Raw genomic sequence first — 16,063 nt, forward strand, 5'->3', positions numbered from 1 at the left:
ATAGAAATAACCATTGATTGTTTTAAGGATGGATATTGGTAGAATGGTATAATCCAGAGAGCAATTAATAAAAATTAAATTATATATATTCTGTATGAAGGTAACTAGGTATGATTTATCTGTGATTTAATCATAAACTAACTGTTGAACAATGTAGCATCGTGAATAGGTAGAATTTGCTTGTCAAGACAATGATAAGTTGTAGGCCTGGTCAGTAAACCGAGGAAAACTTAAGAAGATTCCAAGAATGGAATTTTGCAACCAACCTGAGCATGCGCAAAGATGGGGTTCGACTAAAGGACACGATGAGGAAGACTATGGACGACCACCAGAGGACCTTAGACGACCACCTGTGTCCCTGGAGGCACATGCGTCACGAGCATTTACATATATTAATGAGTTTTCAGAAATGGTATGAGTATGTTAATTGTTTCTTGGAAATGTGATGAATATGTATACTTTGATTGTCTATAACTTTTGTAGCAGAGAAACTAAGCACGCACACGAGGTGGAGCGATCCCCTGTGCGTCCAGCGCTGCAATAAAGAAGTGTCTGCTCACCTACGTACAGTGTGTAGGTGAGTTTTTCTATTACAGATTTGTAACACAGGGAACAGTGAAGTTGTAAAAGAATGGGAAGGGGTGGGGGGAGCTATCTGCCTAGATCATCTCTGCCTAGAAAACCAGAAATTTTAACTAAGTCATAAGTAGGTTCTGACACAAGTTTTGTTTAAAAGAGAAGTAATTGAGCAAGCAAGACAGTAAGAATTACCTTCTTTGTAAGGTGTTGATGAAAGGTTGGGTGGAGCCAGACAAACTCCACTATTTCATCTGTTGGATAGCATTGCCCTCATCTGACCTAGGCACAGATCTCAAGTTTGGGACACGGAGAATTCGTGGTTTGATGGTCACAGTGGCATCTCATTGGGCACACGGAGACTGCATGCCTCTCGGCCGGGTTAAACGAGGCCTTCTGGACTTCTGTTAAATGCCAGGAAGACTGATACTCTCCTGGCAGTGCAGAAAGGAGAAGTGGCAAGCTTCTGGAAGATTGCATTGGGTTAAAGATGAGGTCACTTGCATCTTTAATGCAGCGTGGATGCGGCAGAGCAGGTGGCCTGTGTGTCCACAGACCGGCTGGAGCCTTTTTCTCTGGCTGAGTGCTTACGCTTGGAGCTGAAATGAGGTGTTCTCCGGGTCCTGATGGTTCCTTATGCCCTGACACAGTGCCCCCTCCAGCTCTGCCTGTGCCTGATAGCTCAGCTGAGACAGTCTATTTTATATAGCTTTGCTACAAGAAAACACTCACACATGTTTAACATTTTTAACATGCTTTACTGAACTTGTGATTATAAAGGCAATTTACAATAAAGCGATTAAACAAACAGTAAGTTAAAACACCACACATTTATACAAAGTATTTCAAAGGGCTCAAATGACTATCAGGTTCCAACTCATTAAGACTTTAAAACAGCATCAATCTTCAAAGTGTATCCACACCTATACTTAGCATTGTAACACTTTTGAAGACTCCCAACAACGATTAAGAGCACTACACGAGACAGGCATGAATGATATGCTTGAAGCTTCCTGGGAAATACGGGCTTTACCTCTAAATTGAATTGACTCTTTGGACAACAAATTGTAAACACTAGCAGCCTTTCTGGAGTACACGAGTGATACCCTTAGTGGGAACCAGTCTCCACGTCCCTCACTTAACACTGTAGTTTCACAAATGTTTCAGGTTAGTGCTGCCTAAAGACATACCCCACCTGTCTCCAGCCATCTGTTCCCATGCGCATCTCCTGCTACCCTTGAGCCAGTGCAAAGCACTTGTACGTTTGCTCAGTGAACCAGCCAGGGAAACTGATTGACCTTCAAGCTAATTCAGCAAACAAACATGGCAGAGCGCTAGCTGTAATTCTCCTTGATTTCCCTGGTCATGTTCACTGTGCAGATGTGCTGGCACCAGAAAGACATCAGCACAGGGGAGGGACACAGTGCCTGGGAGCAGGAAGACTATTTCTGTAGGCAGCAGTACTGTTAAAAACACCAGTTAAAACCATCTTGTGGAACTACAGGGTTCAGCTTTTTCATTTTGAAACAAGAACCATGTTTTCGAAACAATTTATAGTGCCAATCAAATAGTCAGGAGCAAAATGGTGGACTACCAGAATAGACAATAACTTTTTACGATCTCTCTCATCCCTCTTTCTCTCTGCCTCAGCCAGCCGGTGCCCAGGGATGGAGTGGACTTCAGGTTCTCATCTTGAAGGGTATATGGTGTAAAGAGTGCAGGGCCACCAGGCCGCAAACACAAAACAATGCTCCAATACTGTAAATGGGATCTGTTCCTCCTCTCCGAGTACGGAAAGCCCACAGGATAGTTGGTACAACAGGGGCTGCTACAGTATCTCTTCTTTTTTCCTGTCTTGACATACCCAAAGGCTTCATCATCATGAGGTTCTGTAAAATCACGTTCTTTCACGAAATGGTTTTCATTCACTCCGTGCTCCACCTTCCTGCAGGGAGACTCCACAGGAGACAAAAGGATGGCAGCGTTTAGATGACTTGGAGTTAAGTCCACTACGATACCAGAGTCACTGAACCTTCCAGGAGAAAATTCACCCAGTTCCTTCAGTGAAGATGGTGGGCTTAGAGGACAGGCGCCTTCAGCTCTGAAGATGTTTTGAATGAGCTGCTCCACATCTAGGCTAGATGGCACCACGTCAGTCTGGATGGCCTGTTCCACCATCACATTGCTGACTTTCTCCTCCTCCTGGAAAGAAGTTACTTTCTCATCCAGAACACTTTCAAGCATCTCTTGAGTCACAGCAGAACTGGAGGGAGCTGGATCACTCAACTCAGAGGTTATGGTGGTCAAACTGTCTTCACAGGAATCAGTCCCGTTAGCTGTGCCCTCATTAAGAAGCAGCCCACTATCTGCCACCTCCTCCAGAGCTTGGTCCTCTGTGGTGAGGCTGTCTGGCATTGTGGCACACAACACCAACGGCTTCCCCTCTGAGTCACACCTGTGCTCCAGGCACTGCTCATCTCTCACAGAGCTGCTCTGAGCCATCTCCATGCTCTGCAGCAAAGACTCCAGTTTCTTGTTTTCAATGCTTATGTCTATGAAGTATTGCTGCATTTTTTTGTCTTTCTCAGCCAAGCTGTTTTTCATGCTTTCAATAACCTGCTTGAGTTGTTTAACTTCCCTTCTTGCTTCCAAGGCGGCCAGCTCTGCCTCCACACGATGACACTCTTCCTCAACCCAGTCTTCCTTCATCCGTCCCAGCTGAGCTTTGAGTTCTTCTATTTCCACTTCCCTGTAGCAAAATAAAAAAGTTATAACGCTTCTGCTGACCGGTCAGTTAAAGAGTCAACGTGAGGCTCCACTGCACTGGGATGGCTATGCTGCAGAGATGCTCCAAGAAAGAAGCAAGTTTTTCCATGCAGCACTTGCTGCTGCCTTCGACGGAGCTGGCAGAGATGTAAGTCGGCTGCCCAGACACGCCGGCTGATTGCTAACTAGAGTGTATTGGGTTTGCGTGGCAGCGCTTTGGTAGCAGGGGGGGGCTACAGGGGTGGCTTCTGCGAGAAGCTGCTAGAAGCTTCTCCTATGTCTGATAGAGCCAATGCCAGCCGACTCCAAGACGGATCTGCCACTGGCTAAGGCTGAGCTAATCAGCAACAGTGGTAGCGCCTCTGTGATAACATATTTAAGAAGGAGGGAAAAACCGGGAAGCGGCAGCCGGAGAAGAGAGGAGTGAGAATATGTGAGAGAAACAACTCTGCAGACACCAAGGTCAGTGAAGAAGGAGGGGGAGGAGAGGCTCCAGGCGCCGGAGCAGAGATTCCCCTGCAGCCCGTGGTGAAGACCATGGTGAAGCAGGTTGTCCCCCTGCAGCCCATGGAGGTCCATGGTGGAGCAGATATCCACCTGCAGCGCAGGGAGGACCCCACGCTGGAGCAGGTGGATGCCTGAAGGAGGCTGTGACCCTGTGGGAAGCCCATGCTGGAGCAGGCTCCTGGCAGGACCTGTGGAGCCGTGGAGAGAGGAGCCCACGCTGGAGCAGGTTTGCTGGCAGGACTTGCGATCCCGCAGGGGACCCACATTGGAGCAGTCGGTTCCTGAAGGACTGCACCCCGTGGAACGGACCCATGCTGGAGCAGTTCGTGAAGAACTGCAGCCCGTGGGAAGAACCCACGTTGGAGAAGTTCGTGGAGAACTGTCTCCTGTGGGAGGGACCCCACGCTGGAGCAGGGGAAGAGTGTGAGGAGGAAGGAGCGGCAGAAACAACGTGTGATGAACTGACCGCAACCCCCATTCCCCATCCCCCTGTGCCGCTCGGGGGGGAAGAGGTTCGGGAGTGAAGTTGAGCCCGGGAAGAAGGGAGGGGTGGGGGGAAGGTGTTGCTTTTTAAGATTTGGTTTTACTTCTCATTATCCTACTCTGATTTTGATTGGTAATAAATTAAACTAATTTCCCCAAGTCAAGTCTATTTTGCCCATGATGGTAATTGGTGAGTGATCTCCCTATGTCCTTATCTTGACCTACGAGCCTTTTCCTCATATTTTCTCTCCCCTGTCCAGCTGAGGAAGGGGAGTGAGTGAGCAGCTGTGTGGTGATTAGTCCGGCTGGGCTTAAACCACGACACTAGAGTCACCAACCTCGCCACACAGCCAGCAGCCTTGTGGGCTGTGCTCTGATCCTGGACATACTGAGGTGCAAGTGCTGGCTCTAGGTAAGGTCCAACCAGTGCAGCGCTTAACATCTCACCTACTGCCTCCCCCTGGAGGAAATGGAAAGCTGGAGGCTGGAAAGCTGCCCGGCAGAAAAGGACCTGGGGCTGTTGATCGACAGCCGGCTGAAGATGAGCCAGCAGTGTGCCCAGGTGGCCAAGGCGGCCAACGCCATCCTGGCCTGTATCAGAAATGGTGTGGCCAGCAGGAGTAGGGAGGTGATCGTGCCCCTGTACTCGGCACTGGTGAGGCCGCACCTCGAATGCTGTGTTCAGTTGTGGGCCCCTCACTACAAGAAGGACATTGAGGTGCTGGAGCGTGCCCAGAGAAGGAAGGGCAAGGAATCTGGTGAGGGGTCTGGAGCACAAGCCTGATGAAGAGCGGCTGAGGGAGCTGGGGTTGTTCAGTCTGGAGAAGAGGAGGCTGAGGGGAGACCTCATCGCTCTCTACAGCTACCTGAAAGGGGGTTGCGGAGAGGTGGATGTTGGTCTCTTCTTCCAGGTGACAAGTGATAGGATAAGAGGAAATGGCCTCAAGTTGCGCCAGGGGAGGTTCAGGTTGGATATTAGGAAAAACTTCTATACTGAGAAAGTGGTGAAGCATTGGAACAGGCTGCCCAGGGAGGTGGTGGAGTCACCATCGCCGGAGGTGTTCAAGGAATGTGTGGATGTGGCATTGTGGGACACGGTTTAGTGGGCATGGTGGTGTGGGGTTGATGGTTGGACTTGATGATCTTACAGGTCATTTCCAACCTTAATGATTCTGTGATTCTGTGAAATGAGGAACTGCTGCCTGGATGCGTCCCCCGTGCCTGCCAGCAGCTCGTCACGTACAGCCAGAGCCAACACCGGCCTCAGACAGCAGGAGGGCTCGGGGCTGCAGGCACCTGGCTTGCTTTGCACCCACCCAGCCCAGCGTGGAGCCAGAGGCTGCTGCCTTGACTTGCAAGCAAGTGGGGAGAGGGGGCCCTTACTGAGATCCAGCCCTCCCAGATGCAGAGGTCGGGCTATCCCGAGCTGGTCCAAGTTGTCCCTGGGACTCTGCCTTGGGGCTCCACTCAAACACCCCTTTGTGCCCGCTTGGGCTGTGTGTGCTGGAGAGCCAGCTCTCAGAGTGCAGCTTTAGCAAAAGAGATGACGTCTGTTGCTGTGGAATGCACGTTGTCGCTTCTTTGCTCAGCATCCATACAAAGGGCTCTTGCAAAAAATTCAGTATCTAAGCGACAAAACCACAAGCGGGCACACTGGTTTGTGTAAGAGCTTTTCTTTCATTAGGGGAGAAGGGGGACAGCTGTAGTCATATTTCACTGAGTAAGGCAGAACAGGAGACTAAGCTAAGACATGCCTGCAGGTAGAAACTGGTTTATGTAGAAAAGGTCTCAATGCTAAATCAGACTGGTAAAAAATGACCCTTTAAAAATATTGTGCTAGGGAAGTTCAAAAAAGGGAAAAAGAGACAGCCATATTCATAACTAAACTGCATGGTACGTATTCACGGAGCACGCTATGAAACCTGAAATATCTGAAACCAACCAAATCAGATTGATCACATTTCAAATTTCTTAATGAAGACTTTATGTGGCCAAGAAATGAGTAAAAACATTCAGGATTCCCACCCCTAAATGCTCCTGCATAAATCTTTCTGCCTCTGATTTCTGAAGTGAAATATACCTTTCTTTAAGTCTGCCCTCAGATTCCTTCAGCTTTGTTTTCAAATGCCGTACTGTAACTTCTTTCTGCTGCAGAGAATTTAAATACTGCTCTGGATTTTCTGGCTTCATGCTGTGATTGTCACCACAAGAAATGGTGACAAGAAAAAAAAACAAACATCACATGACATCACTCCTACAGTTCTTCAGTCCTGGCAAAAAGAAAAACATCCCATAGACTGATACAAAGCTTGACTCATTTGGGGCTCCTCAGTGTCCGCACTAGTGACTCCCTCTGGCAAATCAAAGTACTTGAGGAAATGGCTGATTTGTGGCTATAGTGCAAAATCTGCTATTTATTGTACTTGTTTTCAGTGTAGGGAGACATTTAACTTTAAAACACCCAGCCAACCCCTCACCCTAAACAGGTGTGGTGTGCCCAAGGGCAGGCAGCCGGGCCACCGGCAAAGGCACCCAGCTGCAGACACGGTCAGGTGAGGTAGTGTAGGGACTGCGTTCAGCTCCACATGTGAGGTAGGAAGCTGAGCACCCTGAAACCTAGATTCATCCTGTCTAGCTTTAGGTGCGCATCTGATAATGCTTGGCTGTTAAGAGAGAGAGAGGGAAACAGCAGCAGTGTGGTGGCAATTTCTTCTCTGCAATACGGGTTGCATGCTCTGACAGGTATCTGTTTTCTTTCCTGTACAGGAAACTGCACAGAGAGGTGCCTAAGGCTGGGCAGGGTGAATTTTCACCTGAGTGGATCATATTTTCTATACTACCCCAGCCAAGACTCTCCAAAGTGAAAGGACCCTTATACAAAAGAACCAGTAAATCCACATGGGAATTGATGCCATGAAACCCCATGAAGGAGCTTGCCTTGGAGTGACAACCAACTACAAAGGGCTTTGACTAAAAGTAACCTTGAATTTTACAGTGCTGAAACAATAAAGGTTTTACAGGGGATGGAGCACCCTGTTGACTGGCGAGCCACCAATATGAGGAGTCACACCTATGCTGAGGAGCAAGTTGACCTGCACGGCAACCGAGACAGCCAATGCCACATTACCGTGCAGAGACGGTAAGTCAGTGCGCTGAACACTGGCATGCTGAAATAAAGACTTGCCTCATCACTGAGCTGCTGTCGCTTCCTTTGCATGAGCCTGACTTGCTCCTGCTGGCTGAAGAAGCTCCGTGATTCTGGCGGACGTTAGCAGGACACAGCTGGCTTTTGCCCAGTCTTGACAAAGGGTCCTTTTCACAGGAAGCAGGTGGGCTGGCTAAGAACTTGTAGGATAAGGATCCATCATTCCGACCATAAGGGCCACGGCTGCAGGGGAAGCAACACGGTTAAGGCATATTGGACTATCCTCATCACGCAACCCATTATGTGTCTTATTTTACACACAAAGTTGTCTAAACACTAAAACAGACAGGAAACTGTGAGTGGCTGTGAAGAAAGTCAGTCCCAAAGTCAACAGCCACTGCACGTTCTTTCACTGACTGTGGGGCACTCAGTCTGAATTACGTGATCTAGGAAAACCTCGGCCATTTTCACATTTCTCAGTGGACAGCACAATTCCCAGTGATTCCATCAGATCATCCACATTCCCTGAACCTCTGACTCCATTAAGTAATGAGAGAACTGCAGCCTGGACTAGTGCCAGAAGAACCACGCTTCAGCCTTTCCCAGCCAAGTCTGCATAGAGATGCCTGTTGGGTCATTTTATAACCATTTCACTCATTTTATAACCATTTCACAATGAAGTGCAGGACTGTGGCTTGTGACAACATGGAAACGTTTCACAGCGACTTAAGCCAAACAGTTAAAAGAGAACATATTGCAAAGGAGACATCTCTTTCCACTCGGTACAGTACAGCATCAACTCTTGTGTGAGGCAGAATTTGCCCAGACTGTGCGTAACACAGCCATGCATTGGAAGGAGCATTCTTACAGAGGGCTTCTGTCCAATTAAGTAGGTCAGTATGCTCTAACGTAAAGTTACATTTAAACGCACAATAATCTATGAAACGATACATCATCTTACTGCAAGTAAGGTGATTTTAGGGCTTCATATTATACTTGCTATTGCTTTTTCCCCCAGCCAGTACCTTTACTTGTTAGATTTAACCTAGAGAGCACTTCAGTAACATTTATTTTTCCAACAGTCTCACGACGCAGATAGGAAACTGCTCATTAAGCATCATTCTGCCGACCTCTGTACACTGGGGCACGCTGCAACCTTGGAGACGTGTGTGCCTTAAGCACAGGGCTATCCCACTGCCGGTCCCAGCCTGCCTGCCAGCTCTTCCACAAAGGGCAGGAAAGCAGTCCTGTCTGTTTGAACTCTTTGGTTTTGGTCTCCAAACACAGCATTTGTATTTTTTTCTTCTTCTTTCTCGTATCACAGTTCTCATCAACATAAGTACTGCCCGTTACCCAAATTGTTTTAAAACTCACAATACTGATATTGTCTGTATTAGCTGCAAGACCTTACAGAGTAGTCTACATCTGCACTAGTGACGCTTGCACTATTCACGAAAGATTGCTTTGCTTACTTGAGAGAAAAAGAAGATCTTTTGCTTCCAGCAGCAGACACATGGACTTCAGGCGCTGAAATACCGCCCATGCTGCCTGAAGACCTGAAATCGGCTTCACTCCCTGGCAAGGAAAAGGGAAGAGTAAAAACATGATGATAACTCAAAGTCTGTTTTCAAAATAACAATGAATCACAAGCATCCTTCCTTTGTCTGTCCTGAGTGAATTTTAGAAGTTGCATGAATTTTCAAACATCCCTGAGGACAAGCGCTGGGCTTGTTCCAGATTTTCAACATGTCTTCAGATCTGGCACTTCAACAAGAGCAGAAAAAAACATTTGGACACAAGACCCTCACACTACAGAAGCCATTTTAGGATGTAGCTAGCAACATTTGTTGTGACAACCTGTTCGCTTTCTCACAGCCATCAGCACGTGAATGAGGCTGCTCACGTGGCTCCTTCAGAAGCCCAGTGATTCGGAACACACAATTGTGATGTCAAATGAGAACCAAAAATAGAGTGAAGGCATCTAAAACATAACCTCCCCAGGATTTAGGTATCTAGGTACATAAACACAAGTAAAATCCCACTGTTTAAAGGGGCCAAATGTTCAAAATGCCACCACTATCTCTCTGCAAAGACCTGCTTAGGTCTTTATGGTCGAGCTTCCACTTTTGAGCCCAGTAACCACCACTTACCCCATGGCCTTATACCACTGTGGAATCAAGTGAGGTGTGCATGACTAAGATAAAGACATTCCCTTTGCTTTCTATGCCTACACATAAATAGACATACATAAACAGAAGGAACATACAGACATATCTACTCAACACTGCTCAAAAAGTATTAAAAGGAATCACTCTGAGGGAAACAAATAGTTTTAGGGAAGTAATTTGGCCACCAAAAAACAAAGTTCAGCGAACACTGAAACTATTTATGATTTGAAGTCAAACATGGCCAGAAAATGGAAAACCAGAATTTTCTTTCTGTCTGAAACGACAGTTTAATTTTGAAAACTGTCAAATTTCTTTCTTCTTTTAAAAAGGGGTGAAAACATTAAAAAATCTCCACAAACATCCTATATATTTTAGATTGAATATCGTCTTTGTTCAGTCTGAAACACAGGTTTTCTTTAATGTATTGATTTGGCAGCAAAGCCCCGAATCAGTTAGTCCCATAGTTCCACTTTGAACATAACAAGGTGTCAGACAAAAAAAGAAATAGGGGATGTAAAGGAAAATAGAACATGGAATAATCTACCAATTCTTGAGTAAACATTGTTCAGAAAACGGTTCCAATCCCAGGATTCTCATTAAAAAGGCATTAATAACCTGCAGGAATCCCAAAAAAGGTCAACAAAAATGGTAACACGATTACAGGGCACTGTTTAGGAAGGGAGATGATGGGAACTTGTGTGTTCTAAGATAAAAAGAAATACTGGCAACACTGTTTGTCATAGGGAAGAGGAACACAGCTGGAAAACTGTAAAGAAAACCAGGTAACAGCAACACAGGATTCTGGCTGCGATGCGTGTTATTTCATGAAAAATGACTTGAAATAAAATCTGATGGTTGGTGGGAGTTGTGCATAGTAAAATGTAGCTGGAGTAGGTTCAAAATACTTTAACCAGGGAATCAGAAAGCTATTTTAAACATTGGCATAAATAATAAAGATTGTAATTTAAAAGCAGAGCACAAAAAAAATGTCTCCCAAGGGAAGATTCATAACGGCCTCTTTCATATGCACAGTATTTCTTTCTGTGGAGGTGAAATGGGCTAAAAGTCACAGAAAACAGTCAGAAAGAGCAGAAAATTTGCTGCAGTAAATACCCAAATTGCAAAGCATGTTCTAGCTTGACCTCACGCCTATTTTAAAACAAATACTTAAGAGTGCGCAGTGTGTGTAGCATCGGCTTCTCTTTTTTGACTCATCTTCCAGACTGCTTGAATATACAAAAAGGAATTTTTTTGACTAAAGATCACAGCTATTGCCATCTTCCATACCTGCCTCAACTCTGACCTCAAAACCCCAGGGCCCTTCTTATGCCAGAACTCAGCCATCTTTTCCAGATGCAGGAGCACGTCCCCACAATCCCCACAAGACCTGCATCTCTACCAAAAGGCATGTGGAGCTAAAAGATGAATTGGCTGGCATGGGTCTCACCCTGTCCAGCAGCCCGGCGGCTCAGGCGCTCCCTGCAAAAGTCCCATCTCTGCATCCCCTACTCACTCAGCTTTGCAGTCGGAGCCGTGGCTTTCTCATGGACCAAGCGCGAGGCTAAGCTCGAGGTGGCAGGCATCCTGAGGCGAGAACCTCCCTTTAACGGTGGGCATCCCACTTTCTGTACATCTGGAGCGGTATCGAGACAATCAGTGGGCCAGAGAGAGAGAGAGAGAAAGGAGTTATGGTGTGCCTGCTGGGAACTCGGCTTCAAACCCTCAATAAAACCGTTACTGAATGATATGAAGTGGAACAGCTTCCCCGGAGCAGACTCCCCACATCCCCTCAGCCTGCCAAGCAGCCTGCTGTTAGGGCACCCTTCTCCTCTGTCCTCAAGTCCATCCTCCAAGAGGCAAACACATCTAAATAGAAGTTTCTTTTCCCTTTACTGAACTAAGTAACAGGCATCTCCTTTTATTTTTTTTTTTTTTCTGTGAGGAAGGAGATAAGTACCTAACTGCGGAAGATTTGTGCCCGACACCCTGAATTGCAGGTGGCCTGTGCCGCCAGCCCAGGGCTGAGCAGTTCATTGTTTAGGACAGATGGGATTCAGGCTTTTGCCTTTTACTTGCCCATTCCTCCTTTGTAACTTGCTGACTTCTTTTTTGCATTCTCCATTTTTGCTGTGACGTCTGGGTGCTTCCTGCAGCCTGAGAGTCTTCTGAACAAAAGGAGATACATGCCTTGAGAGGCCACAGCCCAACCACTAATTGTCTACATCTCCACTAAGCAACAGCAACCATCAATTTTTAGAAGGGGGTGGCTCATAAAATTTGCGACACAGAATTAAAAGATCACTTTTCTACGCCACTTGAATTCAACAGAAACTTGTAGATTTGCTTTCAAACATACAAAACACTTCAAAGCCAAAACTCTTTGTAGGTGCTAATTTGCTTATTCTCCTTTGAAAGAAATGCTTGGCTATTTGAACATGTTTTCCACATCAATTCAACTAAATTTGTTTAAATTCAAACTTTAAATCAAATATATATAAAAATCCAAACTAAAAAAAATAATGCTATGCTAATAATTTTATCTAACTCTTAAAGCATCTTTTGCTCAAAATACTTATATTCCGATTACATTCCAGAATTCTCTCTCGGATGTTACAGAGCTCCTTTTCCACTTCAGTGCAATTTAGGTTGCTTATGTTCTAAAAATACTTCATGCCCGCTGACTAACAAAGCTCATGGTGCGAAATGAGATACAGAAATTTCCCTGTGCAATGCTAGGCGCCTTGGGCAGCGGTCCTCAGAAACAGGACAAAAAACCAGAGAGTGCCTAAGCTTATTAGGGATCAATGGAAGAGGAAAAGGCATCTAATTAGACCTACTTGAAAGAGCCAAGCGTGATCTTGAAACACAAATTTTCTTCTGCAGCTGAATGTCCAAGACTGACTTTCCTTTCTGTTAAACAATAAAACCCCAAAAACCCTAAACAAACAAAAAAGGAGAGATAAAAGAGACAGAGACTGTACTTGGCTTCCATAAGGGCTAACAGCAGAGCTGTCAGAGACCTGATGAGGACCACAGGAGACTGGGGTGGGATCATCTGACTAAACACGAATGTCTCTAACGTAGACACCCGCGTCTGAGCCAACCTCGGTCCCATTTTTAGACAACAGAGAGTTACTCAGTAGAACCAGTGAGTTCAAGGCACTGCTTACCTTATCCTAAAGTAAATGCTTACATATTTGGGCAGAAAGACCGCACACTAGACTCACTGATTTTATTTGTTATATCTCCTTTAAAACAAAATAGGACCTCAGTCCACTTGTGCCAGTGGAAACGATTACAGCTACATTACAGATACACAACTGAGGTCAGACAAATGACAGTCCATCTCTGCTCTATCCAATTTGGCTCAAGACCGTGAATTTACATCTCCCTCACCTCCCAAGCAGCTCCCGTAACCCCCAGAAGAAGGGAAATGGCAGATTCACCTCTTAAAGCTCTTCCACTTAGGAAGTGGAAAGAGAGACAGTCCCCATCCACAGCCCACAGCTCCTGAACGTCATCTGAGACCTGTAGATTCAAATGTCACCTCTTCTAAATCACAAACACGGAGGGGTTTATGCCAGAGAGAGGAGCTCCAGCGGGATCCACTGGCTGTGCCGGGTCCGTTGAGCCAACTGGGAGGGACCACTCACAAACTGCCACCGGAACCCAAACGTTCTGAAGCGTGCGGGGGAGGGCGGGGCTATGCAAATGACGGACCCCCCAACAGCCGCATCCACCCCCCACCACCCACCAGACTTCACAGCGCTGGTGCCTTCCAGACCTCACAGCTCCAACTGCTACAGCACACCACACCTTCCCAGGGAGACGCCCCTCCATGCCCAACTCCAGGACGCAAGCTTTGAGGATAGCACGGGCTTGAACCCGGACATGGCGTCCTCGCTCCTGGAGGGCGAGATGTGCGTGTTCATCTCCCTCTGAAAGAGGAAAAAACAACATTAGAAACCCTCAACCCGACATGACAATAGCTTTAACTCATTTAAACCAGACACAGAAGATGTTTCTATGAACTTCTGATCCTAGTATTTAGGAACAAAAATACAGGCTTTTTGTAACACTGAAGGGACATTTTTAATGATAAAACCATTTACTCTAAGCAGGAGAAGATCATTCACTGTACACTCGCACTCTGCTATTCACACACCCCTCCCTCCCCGCACTTTTTTTTCATTAATTATAAACAAGTGCCACTAAGCAGTATTTCTGATGGAAGGCAAATGTGGGTAAGCCTTCCAGAAATACAGGCAGCTCAAATAAGTTGTCCTCCAGTCCCACAGAGAGCATCCCAAAGGAAGACTGAGCTCCCCAACATGACTTGCACAACTGCAACCCCTCCCCAGGAAGCCCAAAGAGAAACATGATGCTTCTGAAAAATCCCAGTCCTCCGCACATGATGGTGTCAGAGCAAAAGTCTGGACAAGAACAAGAGCCCCACTTGAGGCTCAACAAAGCTGTATTTGATGCACAGTCTGGGAAAACCAGAGCCAGCAGATAACTCAGAGCTTTTACAGAAGGCCTCAGACCTCCCAGCATCAGCGCTGAGAGCAGCTTCCATACGCCAAGCACAGGGATGGAGAAACAGCTGGTCACGAGCAATGGGTCCTTCCCAAGGTCTCCAGGCAGCCTGCACCATAGAGGGTTGCTTAAGCAAGCCGTTTGTAAGAGACAAGGTCTAGGAGGAGGCTCTTCCATAAACGGCATTCTCAAGCCGAGATCCTCGAGAACACGACCTTGCTGCTCGCTCTCTTCCCCTACAGAGCCTGAAGGAGCTGCCCAACGGCTCAGGCAATCGCCATTTTCAAGAGAGGCAGAGTCCAGCAGTATGTAAGGCTGCCAGATCCAGAGACATCTCCTGTATGGATCCTTCCCCTGACATACAGGCCCACGCTGGCCAGACTGGTATTTATGACTGGAGCTGAAGTGCTCTGGAAGGTCGGCACACACTGGCCACGGAAAAGCTCTGCTCAGTGCTACCAGATGATTTCTAGTCAAATTCAGCAACAGAAAGACAAACGGGGAGAGGCCACAGTCCCGCGTGCAAAGGGAGCAGAGAACAAAACAAAAGATACCGGGGGCAATTCTGGAAGCAGCAACTGGCCGTCTGGCAGACGCATTTTTGCCCTCACCTGGTTCAGGTTTTGGGGGGAAGATCTCCGAACCAAAGTCTTCCTTAAGCAACTCCAGCGGGTGGAGAGGAAGGCAGTTGGGAATGGGGACGAGTTAGCCGTGTCACAGGGAGAAGAACTGCAGGAATAGAATGACAAGTGTTAGAACCACAAACAGCCAGGGGAAGGTCCTAAGAGAAATCAAACTAGAGCAGTCTTCAGCCTCACCAAGATGAAAAGAAAGGACAGGAGGAAAGAGGTCAGGAGGCAGGCAGGGAGATTCCCAGTTTTGAGTTGTATGTAGATGATCTTCAAACAAATCCTTTGTCTCCTTTTTAAACAAAAAGAATGATATTGAGCAGGAATGTACATGTGGGACAAGGAAGCAAGGACTGAGTTCAGCAGGCTGGATCAAAGCAGTCAGGGAACTTGTTTCAGAATTCAGAAAGAACTTGCCCATGCAACTGAAGTCCTATCTCAGAGCAAGAACTTCCGACATCTTCTACCTCTGACTTTGCAGATTTGTTAGTGAGCTACAGAAAACATTTCCCCAAAGAACTGGAGTCAGGCAGCTGCACAGCTATAGCCTAATGGGTTTGACATCAGTAGTATGCAAGGCTCTGGAGAATATGCAAAGGAAAGAATTAATCAACACCATCAAACTAAGCAGATGGAGTCCTACGTGCATTCACTTAAGAAGGAGCATGCCTGACTGACCTGCGTCTTTTCTCTGACTAAATGACAGACTGACTATCTCACTACAAGAAACAGAGTAGCTATAATTGTGCAAGTCAGAAAAGTGGCATGATCTGCAGGGAAGGGGGCAACAAATCTACTCCTATAGCCTAAAAATACTGTATAAAAGTTCTGACCTACCTTTCAGAAAAAAGGATTCAGATTCTCTCTGTCACTTTCAGGACTGGATGAAATAGTCCTTGGGCCATCTGGTTTTGAGGAGGAGGAGGAGGACCTGAAGAGCTTGACTAGGCAGGCTAACAAAATGAGGCTTCCAAAAATAAGCCTCGGTTTGGTGGGTTGGTTTTGAGCTGGTTGCTTCATGGGTTCTGTTTGCTGAGAAGACATCTGCAGAAGACAGCTGCACGGGCACAAAGAGAAGACCAGCAAGGGGGTGGAAAAGAGTCTCTTGGAAGTGGCAGTCTGGGACTTCTCTTTTTGCTTGCCACGTTTGCTCATGGTGTTTGGAGGATTCATTGAACCACTACATTCCCAGAAAGTCCCAGGCTGGACAGCTCCCAAAAAACCAAACAGCGCAGGACTGCAAGAAAAACAAC

At 46.6% G+C, this 16,063-nt stretch overlaps 1 protein-coding gene across 1 annotated transcript; it reads right to left on the reverse strand.

Moving 5' to 3' along the window:
- Nucleotides 1-2,093: 2,093 nt before the first annotated feature.
- LOC132317151 (syntabulin-like) lies at nt 2,094-12,340 on the reverse strand. Its single transcript, XM_059818233.1, is given in 8 exon segments — nt 2,094-2,409; nt 2,411-3,325; nt 6,413-6,547; nt 7,457-7,720; nt 8,950-9,052; nt 11,159-11,278; nt 11,711-11,810; nt 12,332-12,340. Coding segments are annotated over 8 exon segments (1,800 nt in total). The 3' UTR covers nt 2,094-2,255.
- Between the last annotated feature and the right edge of the window lie 3,723 nt (nt 12,341-16,063).

Source organism: Gavia stellata, chromosome 5 (genome assembly GCF_030936135.1).
Source record: "Gavia stellata isolate bGavSte3 chromosome 5, bGavSte3.hap2, whole genome shotgun sequence".
Taxonomy (NCBI): Eukaryota; Metazoa; Chordata; class Aves; order Gaviiformes; family Gaviidae; genus Gavia; species Gavia stellata.